We start from the raw sequence: 23856 nt of genomic DNA on the forward strand, positions 1-23856 counted from the left end.
AAAAATCTCCAGAAACAAGAGGGCCAAAAGGAGTATATTTGGGCCATGATTTTTATTCCACAGAAAACCCACTTGATCTAGAATTCCCATTTCATTAGGGGATTGGGGATACTAGGAGAAACAGAATTCAAGTCATTAGCAACCTATGGTGCAGCAGACTAAACAAGATTAGTCTAACTTGAAATCTCTCCATTGGTGATCCTTCTCTGAAGTGTATGCAATTTTTACAGTAATAATGGAATTAAAATGATCAACCCACTCATTATGAGCATCTGAAAATTGGACCTAAGGGGGAATCAACAGGTCCCCCTGAATTACAGGGTGTTCCCACAGTACTGGGATGGCCACATTTAATCAATTATTGGCCTGGGGCCAATTATAGAATTATTGGTAGGAAGAAAGGTGAACTTCCATTAGCAAATTCCCTGATTAGAGAACCTTATGCCTTTGGCTAAGTTACTAAAAGATACTGAACACTTCACTTCCACAAGAATATGGGATTTAGTCTGGGCCAGATAAGCAAGAGCCAACTATAACAATGGATGAGGATCAGGGTTAGCTCTGGAGGTAGAAGAGTCTGTAATTTACACCTGTAATGCAGGTATTATTATTATTATTATTATTTTAAGCCAAATGATCAAGTAGAATAGTTGGGAACCAAGGACAACACCTAAAGTAAACCTTCTTCCGGCTTTCCGGTTGCTCATGAAACCAGGCCTGGATTTTGTATTCAGGAACTGCCACCCATACTAAGCAACTGGATGAAGGCTCTTCACCCAGTATTTCATAAGGGCTAAGAAAAGGAGGTAGGATGGGTCAAAAACAAACAAACAAACAAACAAATAAACAAAGTAAAAGTTAAAAGAAAAAAACAAAAAAGAAAAGAAAGGAGTTTCATCCAAGGCCCTTTTAAATAAATGGTTATTCATCTACTATATAACTTATGAATACCTGTAAGCATTTACTGTACGGGATATAGACTGACCTTGCTTCACTCATTCCCAAGGAAATATTCTAAAAAGGCTGCTCTTCACCAGACATGTTACCTAGATATGTCATAAATCACGCCACCACTACCAATGCCCCAGGCTGCTTCTATGAGTGAATACCAGAATCATGTCTTACAAAGAACAGAATCCAAAAAAATATATAAATAAATAAAAACCTTAAACATTCTTACATGGATCTTAAAGAACAGAATACATGTTAAAAACTTCAGTAATTTATATCAATTTTAAGCAGTACTTTATATACAATGGGAAAAAAAGACATGCATAGTCCAAATACAATGTTGAAAACAGCATTTTCATAACAAAAAACCCCAAACACTAAGTGTTAATACCATGTACATGAATTCAAGAAGGACCACCCTTTTTGTCTGTTGCACACAGTTTATTTAACAATATGATATAATAAGTAAGAAATGAGTTGGTATTTTACCATTCTATACAGTGATTGAATCTTCTTGGATTTTCTTATTTATAGTAATTATAGAGCTTGCATGATTTACACTAGAATTGCTTTTCCTCATTTCAAGTTTCACATAGAAGAAAGAAAAGAATGTTTCTTCTCTATTAAAATCAGCACGGTCTAAGAGTGATCATCCCTATTTTATCGTCTAAAACCAGTTTTATCAGAGAAACAAAGCAACAATTTCTACATCTGCAAGACAAGGATTTTGGCATAAGCCAGTATGTATAGGGGGTGCATGTGTGTATTGTATTTGTGTGTTGTGTATGTGTGTATGTATATGTATATGTATGTATGAATGTATGTATTTGTGTGTGTGTGTGTGTGTGTGTGTGTGTGTGTGTGTGTGTGTGCGCACGCAAGAGTCAATTCCTATCTTCCAGGGGTAATACTTGGAACGCCCGCAGAGTTCACTATAGAAAAAAAATCTTCCCGGAACATGTCAGAAAGTTACCGGGACACATTATAAGCTTGCATTATTTCAGGAATCAGTTTCTGAATATTATTTTTTCTTCTCACTTTTAAACACAAATGTTTAAAGTCTTGAAAATACAAATAAAAAATATGAATATAATGAACTTGTTTTCCCCATTTAAAAAAAAGACATGAGTCACCATCAATGACAAAAAAAAGAATTCAAACAAAACCACCCCTCCCACATCCCCCAACCCCAAAAAACAAAACAAAAAAAAAACAAAAAGAGACCAGATATTTAATCAACTGGTTTTAACAAAAAATATATTCTTTGTATTGTTTCTTTAAACAGCAATTCGTCCTTCCATGGCTTGGAAGTAGCAGTTCCATCTAGGATCAAAAATAACCTAGATGTCTGGATTTTCAGTACAAAATGTCCAAGAACATGAAAAGGAAAAAAAAAAAAAAAAAAAAAAAAGATGATGCTCCCATAATGCTACAAACCCTCCACAAATTTTTCTAGTGTGTCTCCTGTGGTATCACCAACCAGGGATAATTCATTGGACAACGCACTCCTGTTTGGGGTGTTTAGTTGCGGAAGCATTGCACTCTGTTCGGGGTTACCCAAATGTCCCTGATCCATGGAACTAGCCATGGTAACTGCAAGTCCTGGGTGGGGGGAACCAGTCTGGGGTGAGACGTGATGTGGTGAAGGCTGGGGTTGTATCCTTGGTGATGGGCTGGAATGTGGTGGCTGGGACTGGGGACGTGGAGACTGGACAGGGGCTGGAGACCGCACCTGGTTACTGAGGGAGGTGGCTATCTGTTGGCCAGGGAGATGAGATGCCTGTGGTTGTCCTGAGAGCATATGCTGCTGTGGGCTCATAGGATTAGGTTGGCCTGGGGACCCTATCTGCTGCTTCATTTGTTGTTGCTGCAGAATCCGCTGCTGCAGTGCTTGCTGAATATTGGAGGTGCCATCTGCCCCCAGGCCAGGTTGGCCCATTTGGCTCAGTTGTCCCATTTGAGCCATTTGGCCCATGGAGCCGCCCTGTATGGATAAATGTTGTTGCATCCTTTGTTGCTGCATGGCTTGAGGATAACCCCCAGGTCCTTGAGGCTGCTGGAACTGGCTATGCCCTGCCATTGCACCCGCCATCCCAGCACCTCCTTGTTGTTGCTGTTGCTGTTGTTGCTGCTGCTGCAGCAATTGCCTCCTAATCATCTCTCTGTACTGTGGATTCATACTTGCCATGCTGGGATTGTGCCCTGCGTTCATGATGTTTATTGCCTGTCCCTGGGGATTCATGCCTCCCATTCCTTGCTGCTGAGGGGGGACATTAGGCCTCTGAACTCCTGCTTGCATTGCACTCATGTTTTGTAAAGCAGGCTGTGTATGCATGATGGGTTGCTGCATTCCAGGTTGCTGCTGAATATTGGTTTGGGGCTGCATTCCAGGCTGGTTAGCCACATATTTAGCTGTTCGCTGCTTTATGAAAGCTGCCATGAGTTGAGGATTTGCTTTGAGGATATTTAGCACTTGTTGCTGTTGCTGTGGTGAACTGGGGGATTTCAGTGTCCGTAACAAATCCTGCAAGGCAGTAGGTGGGATACTCCGTGGGGGCTGCACTCCTGGCATCCGTGGCCCGGCAACTGTCTGCTGCGCTGGCATGGGCATGACGGGTCTCTGCATTCCTGCCATAGGCTGCTGCTGAGGGATGGGAGCTGGCTGCCACTGACCCGGCTGCATATTAGACATTACTGGCCCAGTCACTGGGTTTGGTCGGGGAACATTCATGCCTACTTGAGGCATCTGATTCACTGGCCCCACAGCTTGACTCACCATGCCTGTACGCCCTGGAGGCAGGCCATTGTTGATGCTATTGACTCGATACAGATGTTGCTGTTGCTGAGCTTCTCGCTCAATCTGCCGAGCTGCTTCCACAGCAGCTGGAGGAGGTTGGGCAGGAGGAGGTGGCGCAGCCACCTGGTTGGAAGGTTTTCCAGTGGAGACTGTGGTTGGGGGTTGTGTTCTGGCCACGTTGGAGAAGCCAGCTGGTGACATGCTTACAGGTGAAGGCTGAGGTTGGGGGGGAGGCTGAGGCGTCTGGGGGGTGCTTGGCTGCTGTGTAGGGGTACCAGGTGTTGCTGAGGTAGGAGAAGGCAAACTTTGCTGAGGCACATTGCGGGTGTTCATGGTGGCCATTCGTCGTCGCATGAGTTGAGCCTGTTGCAGACGATGCTGAATCTGCTGCTGTCGAAGCTTGTGTTTGATGTTGAGACAGAATGGCACAGGGCATTTGTTCTCTTGGCAGTGTTTGGCATGGTAGCAACAAAGGGCAATGAGCTGTTTGCACACTGGGCAGCCTCCATTGGTCTTGCGCTTGCAGCCCTTGGTATGCTGAACAACCCGTTTCATCTTCTGACAAGATGGCAAGGAGCAGTTTGCATTTCGACACTGGCAGGCATGGACCAAGGATTGGATGCAACGCTGGATGCTCAAACGCCGTGATTCCTGGGGGCTCTTAGATTGCTGCTCTCCTTGGCTATTGCTCTCATCATCCAAGCCCAAGCCCCATTTAACCATTTTGTGGTCATGACTCTTAGTGTTGTAGCAGTTAATGCAAAGGTCATAATCCTTTAAATACAGAAAAAAGAAAAAAAAAATCAGCTTTATAACATGGTGTAACACATTAGGCAATAAAATAAAATATCTCGCCAGTATTGATAAATATGAAGAACATTTCTTTTTCCCCTTGCAAAAGTGTTTTTGTCCCATAATATATTTCAATTCTTATAGTTATGAGCCAAAGACTTTTACTATATTTCGGTCATTCAAATTCAACTAAATTAGCGGTTTAAGCAAGACAGATCAGTTCAAATTTGGGACACAAGTTAGCATTACCTCGTCACCTTGATTCAGTGATCCTTAAACATCTTGGGGATCTTCAGAAGGGCATAATCAATTCATCACCACAAACTTACCCTATTACCTTGTTGGTAGGTAGCCTATGAGTTCATCTAGGTTCACCTCTTATATTTTACACAAAGGAAAAATTACACTGAGAGGTGTTAAACTCATTGTTCATTTGTTAACATTATACATAAAAAGGGCAGCTTAGGTGGTACAGTGGATGGAGCACCAGCCCTGAAGTCAGGAAGACCTGAGTTAAAATCTGGCCTCAGACACTTAACACTTCCTGGCTGTGTGATCTTGGGCAAGTCATCAAATCCCAATTGCCTCAGCCAAAAAAAAGCGCACACGCACGCGCGCACACGCACGTACACACACACACACACCCCATAATAAAGGTATTGGGCATTAGGACTTGGATTTTCTACAAAGTGAGATGTTTATGTGTGTTGAAATAGAAAGGGAAAAGCAGTGACCATTATCTACCCAATGTGATGAAGCTTATGAAAGAACTACTTTTTGCTTTTTCTCTCAGCTGGCTAGAATCAATCAAATCATAGTAATCTAGCAATAAGGACCATCATGTATCACCTAAAAGTTGAGCCATACTACAAGAATCTGTATCTTAATCAAATAGACAGTTATACTGGAATGTTAGATTTATGATTTTTGAGGGCCATGAGAAAAATGAAATTTGGTGTGCCCTCATTTCCTACTTCAGTTTAATGTATATTGAGATAATAAGGATTTCATACTCTTATAATTATTCATTCTTCCCAATCCAACTCATTCCTATTATCCTTGAACAAAGCACATTTCTAGGAATCATTTTTTCCCCTAAGGGAATGATATGAAAATATAGGAAAGTGGATACAAGGGAGTAATAGGTTTAAAAAAAAGACTGAGAACTAGTGTTTTACTATTACACTAGGCCTCTCAAAAATCGTAATTAATTTCAACAAAAAGCATGCAAACTGAAATCATATGAGAAAGCATTACAGCCATACAAAATCAATAAGTTAACAAGGTATTATAAACTATTTCAATCTATCTAGAGAATGGTCCAAGATATTAAACTCCAAGTACAAAATGTCTCTATGCTTCTCAAAAATGAGGCTGATGAATGTAAGCAGTCCTATAGGCCTCTGGCTCTAATCTACTAGTCTTATATGAAAGCGCCCACAGTGAACTAAGGTAAAATTTGACTGGGTGATGTTATCAATGTATCTAAGCTCCCTCATGTCTTGAGAAAGCTACACAACAAGATAATAGGGGTTTATGAATTCAGAGAAAAGGTAGGTATTAAAGAGTAAAGTTTTTCCCTGCTAGCTAATAATTAACTGCCTCAGGGTTGGTGTGTCTATTTGCAAATTTCAAGACATTTTTTTTAGGTAAGTTGTTGTTATTTGTGCTCAAAATTGGAAAGGTAAGAATTTCTTAATTAAAAAGATTTTTGTATTCTCTATTTTATGATAAAAATCTATTACTAGGGAGTATCACTTAACATAAGACCAAACAATCCTATCAAAATGTCCTCTTTTCCTTGACACATCTAAATAATGTCTATGTTCAAAGTTTTCCTTCTAATACCATTTCTATAAGGGGAGTTTTATGAGATGTCTTTAGAGAAGACAATTTTGGTACACTGATCCAGGAAAAAATTCAGTGACTTAATTATAAAGATTTAATAAACTTAATTGGAGTGGTTGGTCATAGACTTGAACTCTTTGATCCAATATTGTACAAGTAACTACTGTCAAAAGCAAAGTTTGCTCTGTTCAGAAAGGAAGAAGAAACAAAAAGAGCAGCCCACTGAGTAAAGAATCACTGTGGAGATGAAAGGGAAAAAATGTCCAACACTTACCTCACAGACTGTACAATGCCACCTGGTTTCTACATGGTGTTTACACTCATTGCAAGTGTAAACAAAACGATCTTGCCCTTGAGTGTGTAGCTCTACCAACATACACAATGTTGACCACTTAGATCGACGTAATGAGGAGAACTCCCAATGCTTGTCTCTGGCTAGGGTAAGGAAGGCATCACGCCCATCCATTAGATCACAGCTGAGTAATGGATCAGGGTCCACAATGGGATGCAGAGTGTTTATTACAGGCCCAGCATGGAGATGAATCACAAAGAAGACCTACAGTTAAATGACAACAATAATGTGAGTTAAACATCGGTATTAAACAGAACATGTAGGGAAGGGAATGAAATTCAAGACTAGCAATGAGATAGAGCTTTAATCATTATTCTGCTAAAGGGAACATTACTTAAATGTATTGTCCTCCAGTTTCTTCTTTTGAAAAGAATGTAACACTAGAGAACAGAACTTATCTAACACTCATTTTTATAGGTGATCTTCAAGGGTAGATCAAGTTTTAATCTGACTCAATTAAATTTAGAAGAAATTATTTTATCCATGATATACTGCATTGCTCTTTGGTGACTCTTGTCCAGGGTGAATGGATAATTTCAAACTGTAAGTCTGGTATGAGGGTTTAAATTAGGATGCCACCCGTCTTTTTTTTTTTTTTTTTTTTTTTAATATTATAGTTTTTTATTGACAAAACACATGCATGGGTAATTTTCAACATTGATCCTTGCAAACACTTCTGTTCCAACTTTTCTCCTCCTTCCTTCCACCCCTGATGCCACCTGTCTTTAACACATTTTCATCACACAACCACGGTACAAACCCCAAACTTCAGAATCTTAGTAGGATATAAAGTCTTGCAACATTTTGAGGTCTGCTATAAGACAGTCTGGTCTAAATGGGTTCTCCTGGTTGCCAGTAACACACAGATAACTAAGATCAACAGGGTATGGTTGGAGACAAGGCAATCAGTAGGTAGACACACTTTTAAAAATTGGAACTTGCAATTTTACCTCTTTATGTTTCTCCATGGTGGCATAGAGCTTCTGAGACAAATCATTGGACACATTCGGCATGCTGGGTTTCTTCTTGTTGGCTCTGCTGATGCTACTTTTATTCTTGTTGGTTTTCTTGTTGTTCTTTTTCTTGGCATTCTTGCTATCACCTTGGCTGCCCTAGGATGACATTGCAAAGTGGTTAAACCAGCCCCTCCTCATATTGGAATAACCTAAAGGAATTAATTGTCCATAGCCTGCCTAGGAGAGCTGGACATGTTCAGGTACCACACATGCATAAAGCCTCTTCCATTCTGGTGTATAAATTCAATGATGGCTGACAATGGATACAAAATTGGCAAGAAAGCAAAAAATAGGTATTTAAGAGTTTGAACAAAACAGTACAATACTAAGTAAAATTCCTCAGTATTTTAGTTATTTATTCCTCACCCTCTCATTCTCCAAAATGTAATGGCTATTTAGGAATGTTTCTACTAAACTTTAGAAATGACAACTATATTGTTTTAATAGTTTATCCCTAAACCATCAACCATAGCAATAAGTTATACAAGATACAGAAGATTCCAAGAGTTGGAAAATGCAAAATAAGAGACATTTTCCCCATTTATTTTTCATTGCAAATGAACTGCTGTTTAGTGGAATGGCACTGAACATGCTGTGAGACAGCTCACCAAGAGGAGCTAATAAACAGCTCCTAATAAACATCTCCCCTACTCTGCTTACTTAAAACTAAACTTATAATACAACTTTCTTCCTTTAGTTTGTCAAGCAAGATTGTTGTCTATTCTTAAACCTAACTCTATCCCCTCCCATTACTGAAAAATTCAAATACATATAGACATTTCTTATAGAAGAAATGGTAGTTTTAAAACATGAAATATTGAAAATACATTGCTTTTGATAAGCCAAATACAACTGGACATTCAATAATAAATTGGCACAGTAAATATGACTGACACTGGATTCAGAAATCCTGAATTTGAATCCTGGTTCTGCTACTTGGTAAATGATGTCAACTAAATAGTTTACATGACTTTGGCTTGTAAATCCTCTAATCTCTTTTCGCCCTTGGTTTTCCTCATTTGTCAAATAAGATCTAAATCTGTGGTATGAAAAGAACAGTGCTACTAGATCTGTTATATGACTACGTATGTTATTCGATTTCTCTAGACCTCAAAGACTTAGGTTCCTCTCATCTATAAAGTGATAAGAAGTAGATCAGATACCTCACATTTTTTCCACCTGAAATTCTGTGATCCTACAAAATTATTATAAGCACAGAAATTGTAGTCTCCATGATCATACTCAAGTCTGGAAATGTGGACATGATCCCTTCTTACAAGCTTAATTGCCACCCTTGTTCAGTCAACCAATAAACATTTGCTAAGTACCCAAGGGTGTACGAAGCACTATGCCAAGTTAATGGGGTAGACAGCAAGCAAATGAAGGTGTACAAACAAGTTATGTACAGGACAAATAGGAAATAACTAATGTAAGAAAAATAGGCCTGGTGTAGAGGATGATTTTGTTGGACCTTAAAAAGAAACTAAGAAGTCAGTAAGAGGAGACGATGGAAAGTTTTCCAGGGATGGGAAAATACTTGGGGCTTGAGGTGAGGTTTACTGTTCCTAGAACACCAAGGAGGCCAATGTCACTTGGTCAAAAAATCTGTGGCACAGAGTAAAATAAGAGAAGACTGAAAAAGCCTCAACTGACTACAGTAATTTTATGAGGTCTCCATCATACTCATTTAGGGAACAACTCATCATCCTTTGAAGATCTTATCAACCTCAATACTCAACTCATCACTACATTCTGACTCCAAAGTTAGAGTCATGTTTGTCAAACCTCCATTTAAAGATAAGATTTCAGCTTAAACATATCTTGATTTCTCGACCTGGCTGTACCTTCTTGAGACATCTTCATACCCAAAGCTCTGCTACTTGTTTGTACTCCGCACTGCTACCTTCCTACTCCCTTCCCTTCTTCATCACCCCACCTTCTCCAACTTTTCATCTTTCTTTTGTGTTCTATCTTTCCCTGTTAGGTTGTAAACTCTGGGAGGGCAGAGACTGCCTTTTTTTTTTTTTTTTTAATTAAATAATTTTTTCTTCCTGTGTTTTAGCGCAGTGCCTGGAAGAAAGGTGCTTGATAAATGCTATTGAGAGGGCTAGATTATAAAGAGCTATTGGGAAGAAGCAATCAAATAAGTAGGAGAAGCAGGAGTTTGGTGTCCCCAAAACTTGGGAGGTTCTTCTAGTAGTTTCCAAGCAATGCCATCATATAATCTTTCTGAAAATCACCCTACCTAAAAACCTTCAATTGTTCTGAAAATGCCTCCAGAATAAGGTTTATATAAAGTCTGCAAATCTCACATTCAAGGATTATGTGATTTAGTCCTAAACTATCTTTCTAGCTTTATCACCAATGAACTCTGCTCTGGCCAATGTGGACCAATGACCATTTTCTAAACATGCAGAAAACTTACACTTTTGAACCTTTGCTCACAGTAATTTCTGTATTTGAAACAGCCATTCACACATAGCTGCTTAACAAAATAACATTTTTCAAAATTTACCTTAAATGCATTTTCCTTGAATATCACAGGAAAAATTAATCTTGGTACATGGCTTATCTATACAATATGATAGGACTTAATTTGTACCACTCAAATGATGTAACACATACTCTCATCTTTTCCATCAGATTTAAAATGAAGAGCAGGGACTGTATCTTATGCAATACTGTATTCCACAAGGTATTTGCATCTAGCAGGCATTTTAAAAACACTTGTAGGTTCTATGGATAGCAGTTGACCACTGATGTGACAATTGATTAAGGATTTTTCTCATAAGCAGAGAAATAATCTAACTCAAAATGAAAGGAGAAAAAACATACTATTTAAGTACCTCAATAATCTAGCCTATTCACCCCCAGGAATTCACTGTGAACAATAGCTGACAGACTTTGACAGACTATTTCCATTAGGCCCACTTGCTTCTTTCCTACTGTAGATCAGATCTTCAGCACCTTATGCCTGGATTACCATAATAGACATCCCTATTTTTTTTCTTCTTCCATTTATCCTCCACCCAACTGAAAAAAGTCACATTTAAAACAGTTTTGATCTTATCATTCTCTTCTCAAAAACCTTCAATGAGTACCTACTACAAACCTTAACTTAGCTCAACATTTAATAAAGCCAATAACAATCTGATTAGAAGTGGACAACAGTTACCATTAAGATCACAGGATAGTTACCTCTGTGGTTTCACTAGCTGCAGTACTCTCTTCTTTTTTTCTTTCTTCTTCTTCCTGTTCAAGTTCCTTAATGCTCTCTTCCAAAACATTAGGCCAAAAATCACCTTCAAAATATGGTAGCTCCTTGGCACTTGTAAGCCTATCCTCCGTTGCTTGTTTGAAAATGTCCTAATGAGTGAAGTATAAGATGATAATATGATCCCCATCACAAACTATTCTGTTTGCAATGCAGTGACCAATGATTATAAACAACATTCTAATGAGCTAAGTTATTTTATGTTATCCGGACAACAACCTAATTGTTGGCACCAATGATGTACAATGAGAAGTAATTTCAACATAATTTTTAATCTGTTTTTCTTGTAAAAATCAAATTAAAATCTCAGATGTAAGAGCTAAAAAGCTTCAGTATTGGAAGTCAGAATACCACATACAGGTGGAATTGCAGCATCAACCATTTACTACTTGGTAAGTGACTCCAGGCAAACCACTTTAGCTTTACTAAGCATTAAGTTCATCATTTGAAAAATATTGTAAGCAAAGTGATTTTTACATGATAAAGTAAATATATGTCTTTGTTGTTACTATTGTCTTACCTAGCACAGGGAATTACACATTATATTCACCCACATTATAGATATTTATGTGAGATTTCCCTAAATGAAACAAAATGAGAAAGGCATATCTAATACATGAAAATAAGTTTCATGAAAAGTGTAATTTAACACTAAGTACCTTGTAGTCATGAATGATGCGCTCAGCAAAGGCTTTGTCCAGCATCTTTTTGTACCATTCCTGTAATCGTTTAGGTTTAGGGATTTTTTGATCAGGAGGGTGGCAATGAAAGATGTAATCATCTCCTTCACTTGGGGGACATGCCCAGATATGCCCTGTGACATACCTGTAAGAATATAGAGAATCATCAACAGACCAGGAATAAGCCATTTAGCACTATAAAAATTTTCTTCTAGTCATTTCTCAACTTTCAAGTCAATTCATAGCTTCTCTCAAGGGGGATGAAATAAGAATAAGCTTATAATCAGTTCTGTTTGTGAATTCCCAGTTCTTAATTTATGACTGGGTATACTAATTCTTCTAGGTTTAAAGAAGTGTAATATTGTTGCATAAAAATAAAAAAAAAAAGTACCTCCCTTCCCAAAACACTCACTATTATAAAAAAATAAAATAACACATTGAATTTTTAAAAAAGAAAAGAAACATAGTTTCTTTTCCTACATCTCTTTCAAATGAAACTCACCCCAATTTCTTCACATATTCCAGATAACCAATTAGGATTTCATGATAAACAGCTGTCCGAAGGCAACGAGGTCGAAAGAAATGAATACTATCCAGATATGATATGTACACGCGCCTGGGAGAAAGTAATTAACTTAAATTCAATATTTGCCTCAATAATTCTGTCAGTATCCACATTAGGGCTAAAGATGGAAATGCTGAATTTCTTGTTAATTTATTACAATTATCATTACTGGTCAAGAAATGAGGTTTGATACCATTAGGTGCAACTACATTGAAAGGAGCAAAAGATAATGCAATTTTTTTCTAATAGATAAATAGTCAAAGGTTAAGAATGAAGTTTTCAAGAGAATAAATAAGCAAATGAAAAAGGGTTTTCACATCAATGAAAACAAATATAAACATAATCATTCAAATTTTTACTTCACACAAACTGGCAAAAATATAAAAATATATCCTATTATGTAGATATATTTATAGATATACAGAAAAACGTATCTATAAAATGGTTAAACTATTTGAGAAAGCAAATTGTAATTACATGAGAACTGTCACTAAACTACTTATATTCTATGATCCAATGATCTAACTGTAGGACATATGCTGCCTCCAAGGAAATTATTAACAGAAACAAGATATTCCAAGTAACATTTTTTTTGAATAACCAAAACCAGGAAAAAAAAAAAAAAAAAAAAAAAAAAAAGGTAACCATCAAGTGAGGAGTAGCATAACAAATTTGGGCATATGAATAATGAAATTATTACTCTGTTGGTGAAAAATGCTATCTACTCCACAGAAATGAACTGATAAAAAAAGGCTAATGCAGACTGAAGCTTACTATTTACTTTATTTTTTCATGACTTATTCATTGATATTTTTGGGTATGTGTTTTCTTTCACACCATGTTTTGGTGTTATGGAAATGTTTTAAATGATTGCACATGTATAATAACCTATGTCAAATTCCTTACCATCTCTGGGAAGGGAAAAGGGATCCAAAGAAAGAATTTGAAACTCAAAATTTAAAGAAAAAGTTAAAAAAATTGTTTTTGACATGTAATTGGGAAAAAGTAATTACTGTGCCATAAAAAAATGATATGCATGTAGAACATGGAAAGACTTGCACAAAAGTAATAGAGTGAAAAAAACAGAATCAGAATTAGTCCTAAAAAACCCAAATACACACTAAAAGAGGCTAAAATTAAGTTAAGTGCAATGAACAATCTTTGTATTGGAGAGAAGGGGTATTACTTATCCTTTCTATACCCCTCACTTTTGTTTTTGTCTTTTTAAACCAGTTCCCATACATATGATTTATTAATGTTTAAAAAATGACTAACATTCTAATTATCTATTACTAACTGAAACCCCACTCTTATAACAAAGGAGTAAAATAAAATGTTAACCCGGTACTTTCTAATTTTTAACATTCTTTCCTTCATTTAAAAATGTCATAAAGAAAATATTTATAATGGCAATGGTAGTAGGCTCAAGTATTATTAATCACAAGCTATATCTTCCCATTGCAAATCTTATTTGCTCACAGTTTGACTTCATTTAATTATGGTTCCATTTCTTCCAACTCTGTTCTGATCTACATTAGTTTATCAGAATATTAAAACAAAACAAACAAACAACTAAAAACAGCCAAGAACGAAAATGAAAAACTACCTTGTATTGGGTGGAGGACAATCAGAGCCATATTCCTGTACATGCATTCCAAAGAAGCATACATCCACACCATCAATTTCTTCAAAAGCAAACAGTGCTTTGGTTCGATAAGGAAAAGATTCAGACATTTCACCAGAATCCACAAACCTGCAAGTTATATCTAACTTTAGAATTCTAACACTGAATGTGATTGCTTACATTTAGAACTTCACAAATATATTTTAAAATTTAATTCAAATATTGAGGTATAAGAATTTGGAGACTGAACAACTTAAAATCTTTTATTACAGAAAGAAGATAATTTCCCCAAAACAGTACATGAATAAAAATGACCTAAAAGTACCCTAATGTAGGGTTTTAAATTTTTCCTTTGAAGCGTAGGGAATGGGGAAAAGGGGAGAAGAGAAATAAAACAGAAAATTGGTTGTGTGTGTGTGTGTGTGTGTGTGTGTGTGTGTTTTTTAAAACTTTTCAGCCACTGTAAACCAAACAAACCTTGATTTCATTCCAGGCTTGACTTCTACTGTTTTATCTGAACTGGCCACCACTCTGACAAAAACTTCACCAGCTTCAGGATGATTCTGACGCCGCAAAAATTTATTAACTCTGTCTTCAAGATGGTTTCCCAATCGGGTAGTTTGTAGTCCTAGAGAGGAAAAAATAACCAGGTAAAATAGAGGAATTATGAAAGACTAGGCAAAATATTTCTGTTTTTAAAGACTATCATTCCAAGCTGTTCTTTGAAAGCAGCAAAAAATTGCAAATATCTAATAACTAATTAATCTTAAATGACCATTAGATTATTTTCACTACCCCTAATAAAGCAGACATTTGATATGATGCAATATACCAGAACATTCATTACTGCTTGTCACTACAGTTTACTGGTATTCACCAGGAATTTAAATTGTAAAGTAGAGACCAATTTTTTTTTTTTAAAGGGTGTTGGGGGGGGGGGGAAGAGAGAAAATAAACTTTAAAGTCTCTATCCTCTAATGATTGCTGAGATAAATTAAGAAGTTTGGTGACATGTCTATACTTGTTGCTAATACCATTTTATTCCTGAGGTCAAAGTAAAGAAGATGGCTTTTTAACTATTCCTAGGTAAGTATACCAAGGCCTGTCACAGGCCACCAAATTCCCCTAGAGTTTGAAGGTATAATTTTGAAGTTTGTAGATCATAAAGTTGGGTCAACAGAAACACTGTTTTGGCTGTAATGGAACAGAGCTGCAAGTCGAAGTATTAAGCAGACACGGACAATTAATAATTGGATTAAGCAGACACTAGGCCAATTCCCTTCACTCTTACTTAACTATTATAATATCACATTTCGAGGAAATAGAGGGGAATAAAAGGTAGGACTCCTTGGAAAAGAGCATGACATTGGGAAAGATAGAAAGAAAACGGAAAAGAGATAAACAAAGGATAAGAGAATAGACAATATCATGGAAACAGCAAACATGAACTTGGACAGACTTCGACAGACTATTGGAGGATAGAAAGAAGAGCTATGATCCATGTGATCACAAAGAAATGGGCACAATGGAATGACATGACAACTACAATGCTATAAGACAGGCACTGTACCAAGAGTTTGTGGGGGGAAAAGAAAATGCATCTGTGTGTATTTGAGACTACTCTTAAGAATTTGATATGAAGGTTTGGGAAGAATTACTTGACTATAGTCCCAGCTAGGTGGCACAGTGAACAGTGCAAGGCTTGGAGTCAAGAAGACTCATCTTCCCGACTTCAAACCCAGCTTCAGACATTTACCAGCTGTATGACCCTCAGAAAGCCTTATCCTTATTGCCTTCACTTTCCTCATCTGTAAAATGAGCTGGAGATGGAACTGGCAAACTAATCCAGTATCTTTGCCAAAAAAGAAAATCTCAAAGGTGTATATGAAGTTAGATATATTTGAAAAATGACATCAACTAAAAACAGAAAAATGAATGGCACAATGTTAACAGTTCGCTTTGAATCAATAACGATAGCTTGTATTTGTATATAAATGTAGTTACTTAAATTATTTATATAAAACTATTCTAGTAACTACCCTAAATTATGGAGTAAAAATTCTTTTACACTGGTAAACTAAGGATCTGAGGAGCAGAATGACTGGTTCATGTTTAAACATCTGTTAAAAGTCAGGACTAGAACTTAAATTCAAATGTTTTCATTCTAATGTCAGAGTTCTTTTAAGTATACTAGGTACACCATTAAATACTCATAGATCAGTGATATATTAAAATCCACACTGAAATGAACTAATTCCTCATTGCACTTCCCCCATAGCATATAAAATTCTAAAGAAAAATTGTGTGTACCAAATACAAAGTAAATGAGCTAACCAAGTATATCTTACATATAATCTGGGGAAAAACCACTAATTACTAAATGTTATAAAATTAGAAAAATAATACAGATTCATCTGATTATTTAACAGAATTGACACAAGCTTTAAAAATCTGGTTCCAAGTCACACTTTCAATGTATGTTGTTTTTTTTTTTTTTAAAACCTTGAAATAAAAGTCAAATTAACATGATTTCAACAATTTTAAAGATGAGCTTTTATCTGGACAACTTTTTTTTTCCATCATTGTTTTATTATTGTGACAAGAAGTTTTAGAAAAACAGATAGAAAAACTCATAGAAACCAAGAAACTTCTGATAAGCTTAGTATAAATTTTTTTTTCACCAAATTTTAGCAATAAAAAGATTAAGGAAATAAAAAATAAGGAAAAAAAGAAAAAAATAAATACAAATAAATCTTAAGTTTTAACCTATTCTTAAGTCTGTAAAAGGAAAAACAGGCTTTATGTATTACATTATAATTATACAAAAAGTATAATTTACAGTTAATGCATTTCCTTTATCTCTTACATGTATCATTTTCTCCTTTCTAAACCTTTGTAGTGATATATACATCACTGTACATAAACCATCAGGCTGAAAAAGACCTTAAAATGCTATGTACTCTATCTTGGCACTAAGCCAAGGATATACAAACTTTGGAATAGAGTAGAAGAGATGGCTCCTCCAAACTAAACATTTAGCCCTAATCTCTGTGTTCTGAGCTACCATTCTTTTTCACCACTTGTCATGTGACTATCCCTAATCTGCTTGGTAGATTTCAAATAGGAATTATGCACTCCTTATTTCTAAAGTACTATAGTTATCTCCCTATGCTTACTATTTTCTCCAAATTTTTGTTGTTGTAGTGAAAATCACTATTTAGTCAGCCAGGATTTGTAACCTTGGAATCATTCACTCTAATTGCCCTTGCATCAATATCCAATCAGTTAACAAGCATAGTGGATTTTAAATTCATAATATTTTCCCCATTCATTCCCCTTTCTCCAAATACATGGCCACACTCCTAGTTTAGTGTCAAATAACCTCTTATTTAGATTATGGTACTTGCCCTTTAATTGATGTTTCTGCTTTTAGAATTGTCTGTTTCTCTTCAATCTAACATTTACGTAGTTGCCAAAGTCATCTTATAAAGGTTTGCTATATACTCCACTATTTTTAAATTCCTGAACTAACTGGTTACCTCTTCTGGCTTATTTCATGACATCTTAACTTAACATTCTTTAATGCAGCCAAACTAGCCTCTGTTATGATCCTAGGATATAGCATTAATCTGTGAACCGGCATAGGCTATTTTCCACACTTAGCACATACTCCCTTCTTCTCTTTGGTCTCTTAGAATTTTTAGCTTCTGGAAAACCTCAGCTCAAGTTCACGTGTTCTTAAATTCCTCTAGGTATTAGTGGCATCTCCTTCCATCAAATTATTTTGTATTTATAAATCTGTATACACTACTAGATTCTCTGAGGACAGAAACCATGTTTATTTTGTTTCACTTTTAGCTACTAGAAAAATACTTTGAAATGGTAGGCACTTAATGTCTGTGTAATTGAATTAAATGTAGAGCCTTTAAAGCTAAAGATAAAGCAGTTAAAAAACCATGAATAGTAAGCTACCAACATTTCAATGGATTTTAAGTTACAAAAATACCAAAATAACAGTAGTTAAAATTTCACAAAAAACAAACAAACAAAAAACAAATAGTCCCTCTTTTCCTCCCCTCCCTTTCCATTCTTTCTAATCTTATTCCTTTTTCTGTTCCTTAAATTTTAACTAGCCACAACAGTTGAAAAAAATTTCTATTTTAAGACCTTACTATGATTATAGAGCTACTGGTCATTTTTTTAAAAAAAGAGTTAATTAGATCATGCAACTTTTGAGGCCCTTTCTAGTTCTAAACCTGTGATCCCATGATCCTGGTGATACAACAGATTTGTGAAACAGATTTAAGTATTTCCATATATTTTTAGCTATAATCTGTCTTGATCTCAAGTAATACACATTAAATCAGCATTATTAGCCAATCTTTAGTTATCTTCACTATTAAAAAGAATCGCCTTATGAATAATTCAATGTAGTGGATAATTAACAACTCATTTATATAACATGTCCTTAAAGTCTTGGTGCAACATGAAGCTTTACTAATTTAGTAGAACTCCACCAAGGCTTTTGGGATACCTTGTATTTGGTTTTAGAACACAATCTTATCCCCCACTTCTCTGAGGTTTTCTTTCCATTTGTTTTTTGCTTAAGCTGATATTAAAATTACTCACATTTCTTGAAGATATATTAGTTTCTTGAAGTATATATTAGTTCACAAAGCAAACAGTCTGAGATTAAAAGGTTGGTGATAAATAAATATAGAATGGATTCAATGGTATCAACATCTAAAGGATTTTCAGCTACATAAAACATCTGTTGCTCTCTTAGTGCTAGCAACATTACCACTAAAATGATGGAGCTAAAGGAATTACTAAAATAAGTATAACAAGTGGCAGCTCCATGAAGTGACAGTAGAAATGACTTCCACCAATATGCTAAGGAAAAAGATGTTATAAAATGAAACTGAGTTAATATAGTGAGAATCAAATAAAGCTAAGTCTCCAAATGAGGGTTATATCACAACTATACAAAAGATTCAATGTGCTAAGCCCAAATGTTGATCTGAAGATGCTAGGCATTAACAGATGCAAATAATTTAAACTGGAAGGGGAAAAGAAAAAAAGGCTAGCTAATCCAGATCTAGGTTTTATATTTTTTGCTTAAGAAAAAAAATTAAAATTATTAAAAAGATATCTTCAAATTATACAAGATTCAGTAATGATGATTTGTTTTTAATTCCCATATATATAAATCTAGACTTAGATTTAGAACAGATTTGTCCAAGATCTTCTTTTTATAGATTTAGGAACTAATGCTTGGATAACTGATTTAAAAACTAAGGTTGCACAGTTGATCTGTGGCTGAGCCAGATCTAAAATCCATAAACACAGGCCACTTCTTTTTCTACTACACGATGCTATCCCCATTCCCATAGATGCTGTCTATATTTGGCACTGATGAAATGTTTAGGATGATGCAAAATAATAACATCAATAAGAAAATAAAAATTGGTTGTAATTTTGCTCTTTCTTAAAGACATGTTCTAAAAAACCAAGGTAAGTTTTATCTACATAAACTTTAATTTTGATTTTCTAGCATCTTAATCAGAATAAAAAACTCACATTCATGGAGTGCTTAAAGTACAGCTAAAAAGTTTCCACACAATACTTGAAAGTAGTTAGATGTTGGGATTACTAGGTGAGAACTGAGGTTGTCTGGATGGTGACAAGGTGAGAATTCAGGTTTTCTGGACAATTACAAGGTGAGAACTCAGGTTGACTTGATAGAGGGGGCAAGCTCATTGGCTGGGGTGGTTCTTCCCAGAAGCCCTTGCATTATCCCACGCCCATTCTCTGGGAGGATAAAAAGAGACAGCAATGGGCGCAGAGGGCAGATCGGCCTGGAGAAGGATAAGAGCTGGAGGAGATTCAGAGCCAGGATTCAAGAAGAAAGACTCTCTGCATTACATCAGGCCTGACGGGGCTCTCTGCAGGAAGGGAAGTCACTTCTAAGGACAAGAGTTAACAGCAACTGCCTGGAGACAACGGTTCACTACAGGAAGAAGAATCTGTCTGAAAGATTTGAGTAGACACAGCAGATCTCTTCCCAGAGAGCGATCTGGCAGCTTCTGGAGACGACAGCTCGCTACAATTGGCGCCCAACGTGGGGCCACCCCAGCCAATGAGCTTGCCCCCTCTATCAAGTCAACCTGAGTTCTCACCTTGTAACTATCCAGACAACCTCAGTTCTCACTTAGTAATCCTAACAGTTAATAGAATAATTATTCTTCTTTCCATTTTATAGATGAGAAAACAGAAGACTTGAGAAGTGACCTGTCCATGATCATACAGATAATAAGCAGATAAAAGAGGAAAAAGATCTTGTCTACAGATTCAGCACCACTGCATATACCATATTATGTGCAGCAAAGCATTTTCCATTGCAGGCACTTGATGGCATCTGTTGAATGAATGATTCTTATCCAAAACAGCATGAATATATATTGTGTTCATCACAATATATGACTGAAGAACATCAGGATTTGATTATTTATTTTCTTGGCTACCTTCATGAGATCTTCAAAAGTTCAACCCCATTCAAAATTTACTAGAAGTCATGTTGATTGTCACATAAAGATATAACAAATGATTAATCTAAGAAGGTAAGATAAAGCACAGCAATAAAAATACCTAGAGACAACTGAACTTGGTTATACTTAGAATAAAACAAAAAACAAAAATGCATTCTAGAAGATACATAAAACAACACTGGAACAATTTGGCAGCAATTAAATATCCTGAAACATTTTTAATAGACATAAACCAGAAAACAACAAAAAAGAAAATTTTCTACAAACTTACTTTTAGCACTGAATTTGTTTTCTTTGCGAGTTCTGCCAGTTTTCTTTAAGCAATTGTCACAAACAAAGCTGTAAATAAAACCAATAGGCAAAATTAGCAAAACATTTATACAATATAGCAAGTATTTGTCCAAGCAACAAACTAGGAAGCATTCCCTTATCTACACAGATCCATGTATATTTCTTGACCATTGAAAAATCAACACTTAAAATTCTTCAAGTTAATTCTTGCAGAAACTACAAAAGAAATTTTCACTAAAATGTTTGGCGCTTTACATGTTTAATAAATTCTACATGGAATAAACATTAAGAAGATCAATTTAGAACAAGTTATATAGTCTTCATCCCTAACAAAAATCAGAAATATATGAATACTCTACTTTAATTCCTATAAGAATCTAAGTCCAAGAAGAGAATGACTTACCCTGAAGGCCAAATAATATCATAGTGCAGAACACAAATCTGATGCATCTTCCGGCCACATTCCTTACAGTCAACAAAGCTGGAAGAAAAAGAAAGCAAAATTTCATTCAAGAAAGCAGAAATGCGGCTGTGGCTATTTTAATGTCCGTATGTTGATTTTATATTCAGTCTCTTGTTACTTGTATGACTATGTGACCATTTGTATACTTTTCATACATCTTACATATTTATCAATGAGATGACATATGGGATGGATTAGACTCAGTATTTTTGTATTTTCCTAACCATGGGCTAAAAAACCAAATGGAAATATTAATTGCTTTGCTTAAGAAAAAGAAATTAAACTTATCACAAAAACATGATAAGGGGTATGATTCAGGATTTTGTTTTTAGAACATTTTTAAGCCAATGTCACAATATGAATCCCACAGTCTTAAAATGACCAACAAAACACTAGAAAGGAATTGTATCTTAAGGTTATTTGTAGGCAAATGGTACCAAGATCAAAAGAGATGGAATCCAGAAACTGGATTTAAAAAATGAAGAAAAGGTAATCACAAGTAATACTAATAGAAGAAACTATATAATAAAGAGAAAAATTACCCTGAATATTTAAATAGTCAAAAAATTATCAACTTTTTGGCAGATGATTGGGGGTATAAAAGGCAATAGAAGGTGAAGAAAGCAACCAAGGGAGTTATTATTTAGTTATTTTTCAGTTGTGTCAAACTGAGACTCCATTGGGGTTTTCTTGGCAAAGATAATAGAAAGATTTGCCATTTCTTTTCCAGTTCATTTTGCAGATGAGGAAGTGAGGCAAATAAGGATTAAGGGACTTGCCCAAGATCATACTGCTATAAATGTCTAAGGCCTGATTTGAACTCAGGAAGATGAGTTTTCCTGACTCCAGGCCCAGCACTTTATCCACTACCTCATCTTAGCTGTCCCAAATGAGGAGAGATCCTTTTAAATCTCAACCTATTAAGATGGGGTTTTATCATGATTAACTCTTATTTCTAAAGAAATTCATGATTAGCAAAGAATTTTGTATTCAATAATATATATCTATTATTTTCACTTCCATTTTTAAAATAAGGAAATTGAGGGAGGTTCAGAGAGATTTAATGAATTACCCACAATTACAAAGGACAATAAGTAGAGGAAGCTAAACTTCAAATCAGGTTCTCTTAACTTCAAAGTTAGTGTTATTTCTATTAAGTCATGCTATTCTCATTTAAAGATTTAAAAGTAAAACCAAACTTTAATAATACTAAAATTACATGTGATATTTATTCTACTGAGGAAGAAACTAACAATGACAAGTAATTTTCCCATTTAAATATTATTATGACATCTAAGAACGTGTTTATACTTTGCCTATGTCTTGAATGTACTTTTGCATAAAGCAAATTTTATTGCTATCAGGTGATATTATAACACTCTGGGAATTGTTGGAAAAGATAGAATTCTTTCTTAAAAAGATTTCATAATCTACTCAATAGAAGATATTGCCATTATTTATCAAAAGTATTAAGTATATAACTATGCAAATCATCATGTTACAATTTCCATAAGATCAGCACAATTTCTTTAGTGTTAGAATTAATCCCTTTCAAAATTTTAAAATAAACCATCTTGAAAAGTTAATTCTGAAAATTCTACTATATAAAATTAAACACAATAACACTTTAAAGATTTAATCAAAACTTTTTAATTGCCTATGAAAGAGTCACTTTTGAAGTCTTTTCTTTAAGGAGCTTTATAATCTTTTAAATCATTATTGTTATCCTAACAACAACAGTTTCAATTAATAATCAGGGTGACTCTGGCATTCAAGTTATCTTCTCTATATGTAGGTGAAAACCCATATTTGTATGCAAAAGAAAATATCCCTATAATTTGGGAGAAAAAAATCACCTCCAAATTTTCACACTGACTTCAAATCTATAAAAAATGACATGATATGGAAAAGTAGAGATTTAGAAATGAAAATTTTTTCATAGAGAGAAAACAGATTTGGCATCAAAGAATGTGGCACCTTCTAATATAAAACCGTTGGTAAAAAGGGCCAATGTGCAGCACTTTTTTTCAAGTAAGCAACCAACTACTAATGGATAGATCATAAAACTGAAGTAAATTGCGGCATACTTTATTGAAAGTACTTTTAAAGCATCCTAACATAAAGTTAAAAATAAGAATCCCAAATCATAGGCTATCATAACTGCAAAAACTAATCAAAATATCCTAAGATACAGAGAAATGAAGGGTCTTGTCAAGGTCAAACAAACCAGGGGCAGGACAAGAAATAGGTGTTAGGAACACAAACTCCTAGGTCAAAGAGCTGATACTGCCGACCATATCCGACTGCCACTTCACTTAAAACAGGGCAGGAGTTTTGGAGAAAATATGCAATAAAAGGACAACTAACTTTTTTCTTATTCTCTTGGACAATTTCAGTTTCCTAACCAAATATCTTTCTAAGTCTTCACAATTAGACTGCCTTGACAAATAGTTGCACAATCTGAAACTACTTGAAGTAAAACATCACATGCAAAGAGAAGCAATATGTTTTAGTAACATAAATTTACTGCTTCCAAAAGTTCAAGACAAAAGGGCTTCTTATTGGTGAGGGTCTAATATTAGCCAGTTGCTATTTAAAAGATTTCTATTATTATTGAAAAAAAACATTCTTTGAGAACAATGCTTATATTTAAGA

General features: G+C 35.3%; 1 protein-coding gene across 4 annotated transcripts in view; it reads right to left on the bottom strand.

Moving 5' to 3' along the window:
* Nucleotides 1-1371: 1371 nt before the first annotated feature.
* CREBBP (CREB binding lysine acetyltransferase) overlaps nt 1372-23856 on the bottom strand; it is a 152105-nt gene continuing 129620 nt past the window's right edge. For all 4 annotated transcript variants that reach the window (XM_074279993.1, XM_074279995.1, XM_074279992.1 and 1 more), the window contains exons 22-31: nt 21142-21219; nt 20719-20786; nt 14377-14527; nt 13882-14028; nt 12213-12326; nt 11690-11855; nt 10955-11122; nt 7691-7852; nt 6663-6944; nt 1372-4522 (exon numbers count right to left, since the gene is read on the bottom strand). In XM_074279993.1, the coding sequence (XP_074136094.1) occupies nt 2381-4522; nt 6663-6944; nt 7691-7852; nt 10955-11122; nt 11690-11855; nt 12213-12326; nt 13882-14028; nt 14377-14527; nt 20719-20786; nt 21142-21219 (3478 nt within the window). In that variant the 3' untranslated portion in view covers nt 1372-2380. The remainder of the gene's footprint in view (nt 4523-6662; nt 6945-7690; nt 7853-10954; nt 11123-11689; nt 11856-12212; nt 12327-13881; nt 14029-14376; nt 14528-20718; nt 20787-21141; nt 21220-23856) is intronic.

The sequence above is a fragment of the Sminthopsis crassicaudata genome, chromosome 1, assembly GCF_048593235.1.
Source record: "Sminthopsis crassicaudata isolate SCR6 chromosome 1, ASM4859323v1, whole genome shotgun sequence".
Lineage (NCBI taxonomy): Eukaryota > Metazoa > Chordata > Mammalia > Dasyuromorphia > Dasyuridae > Sminthopsis > Sminthopsis crassicaudata.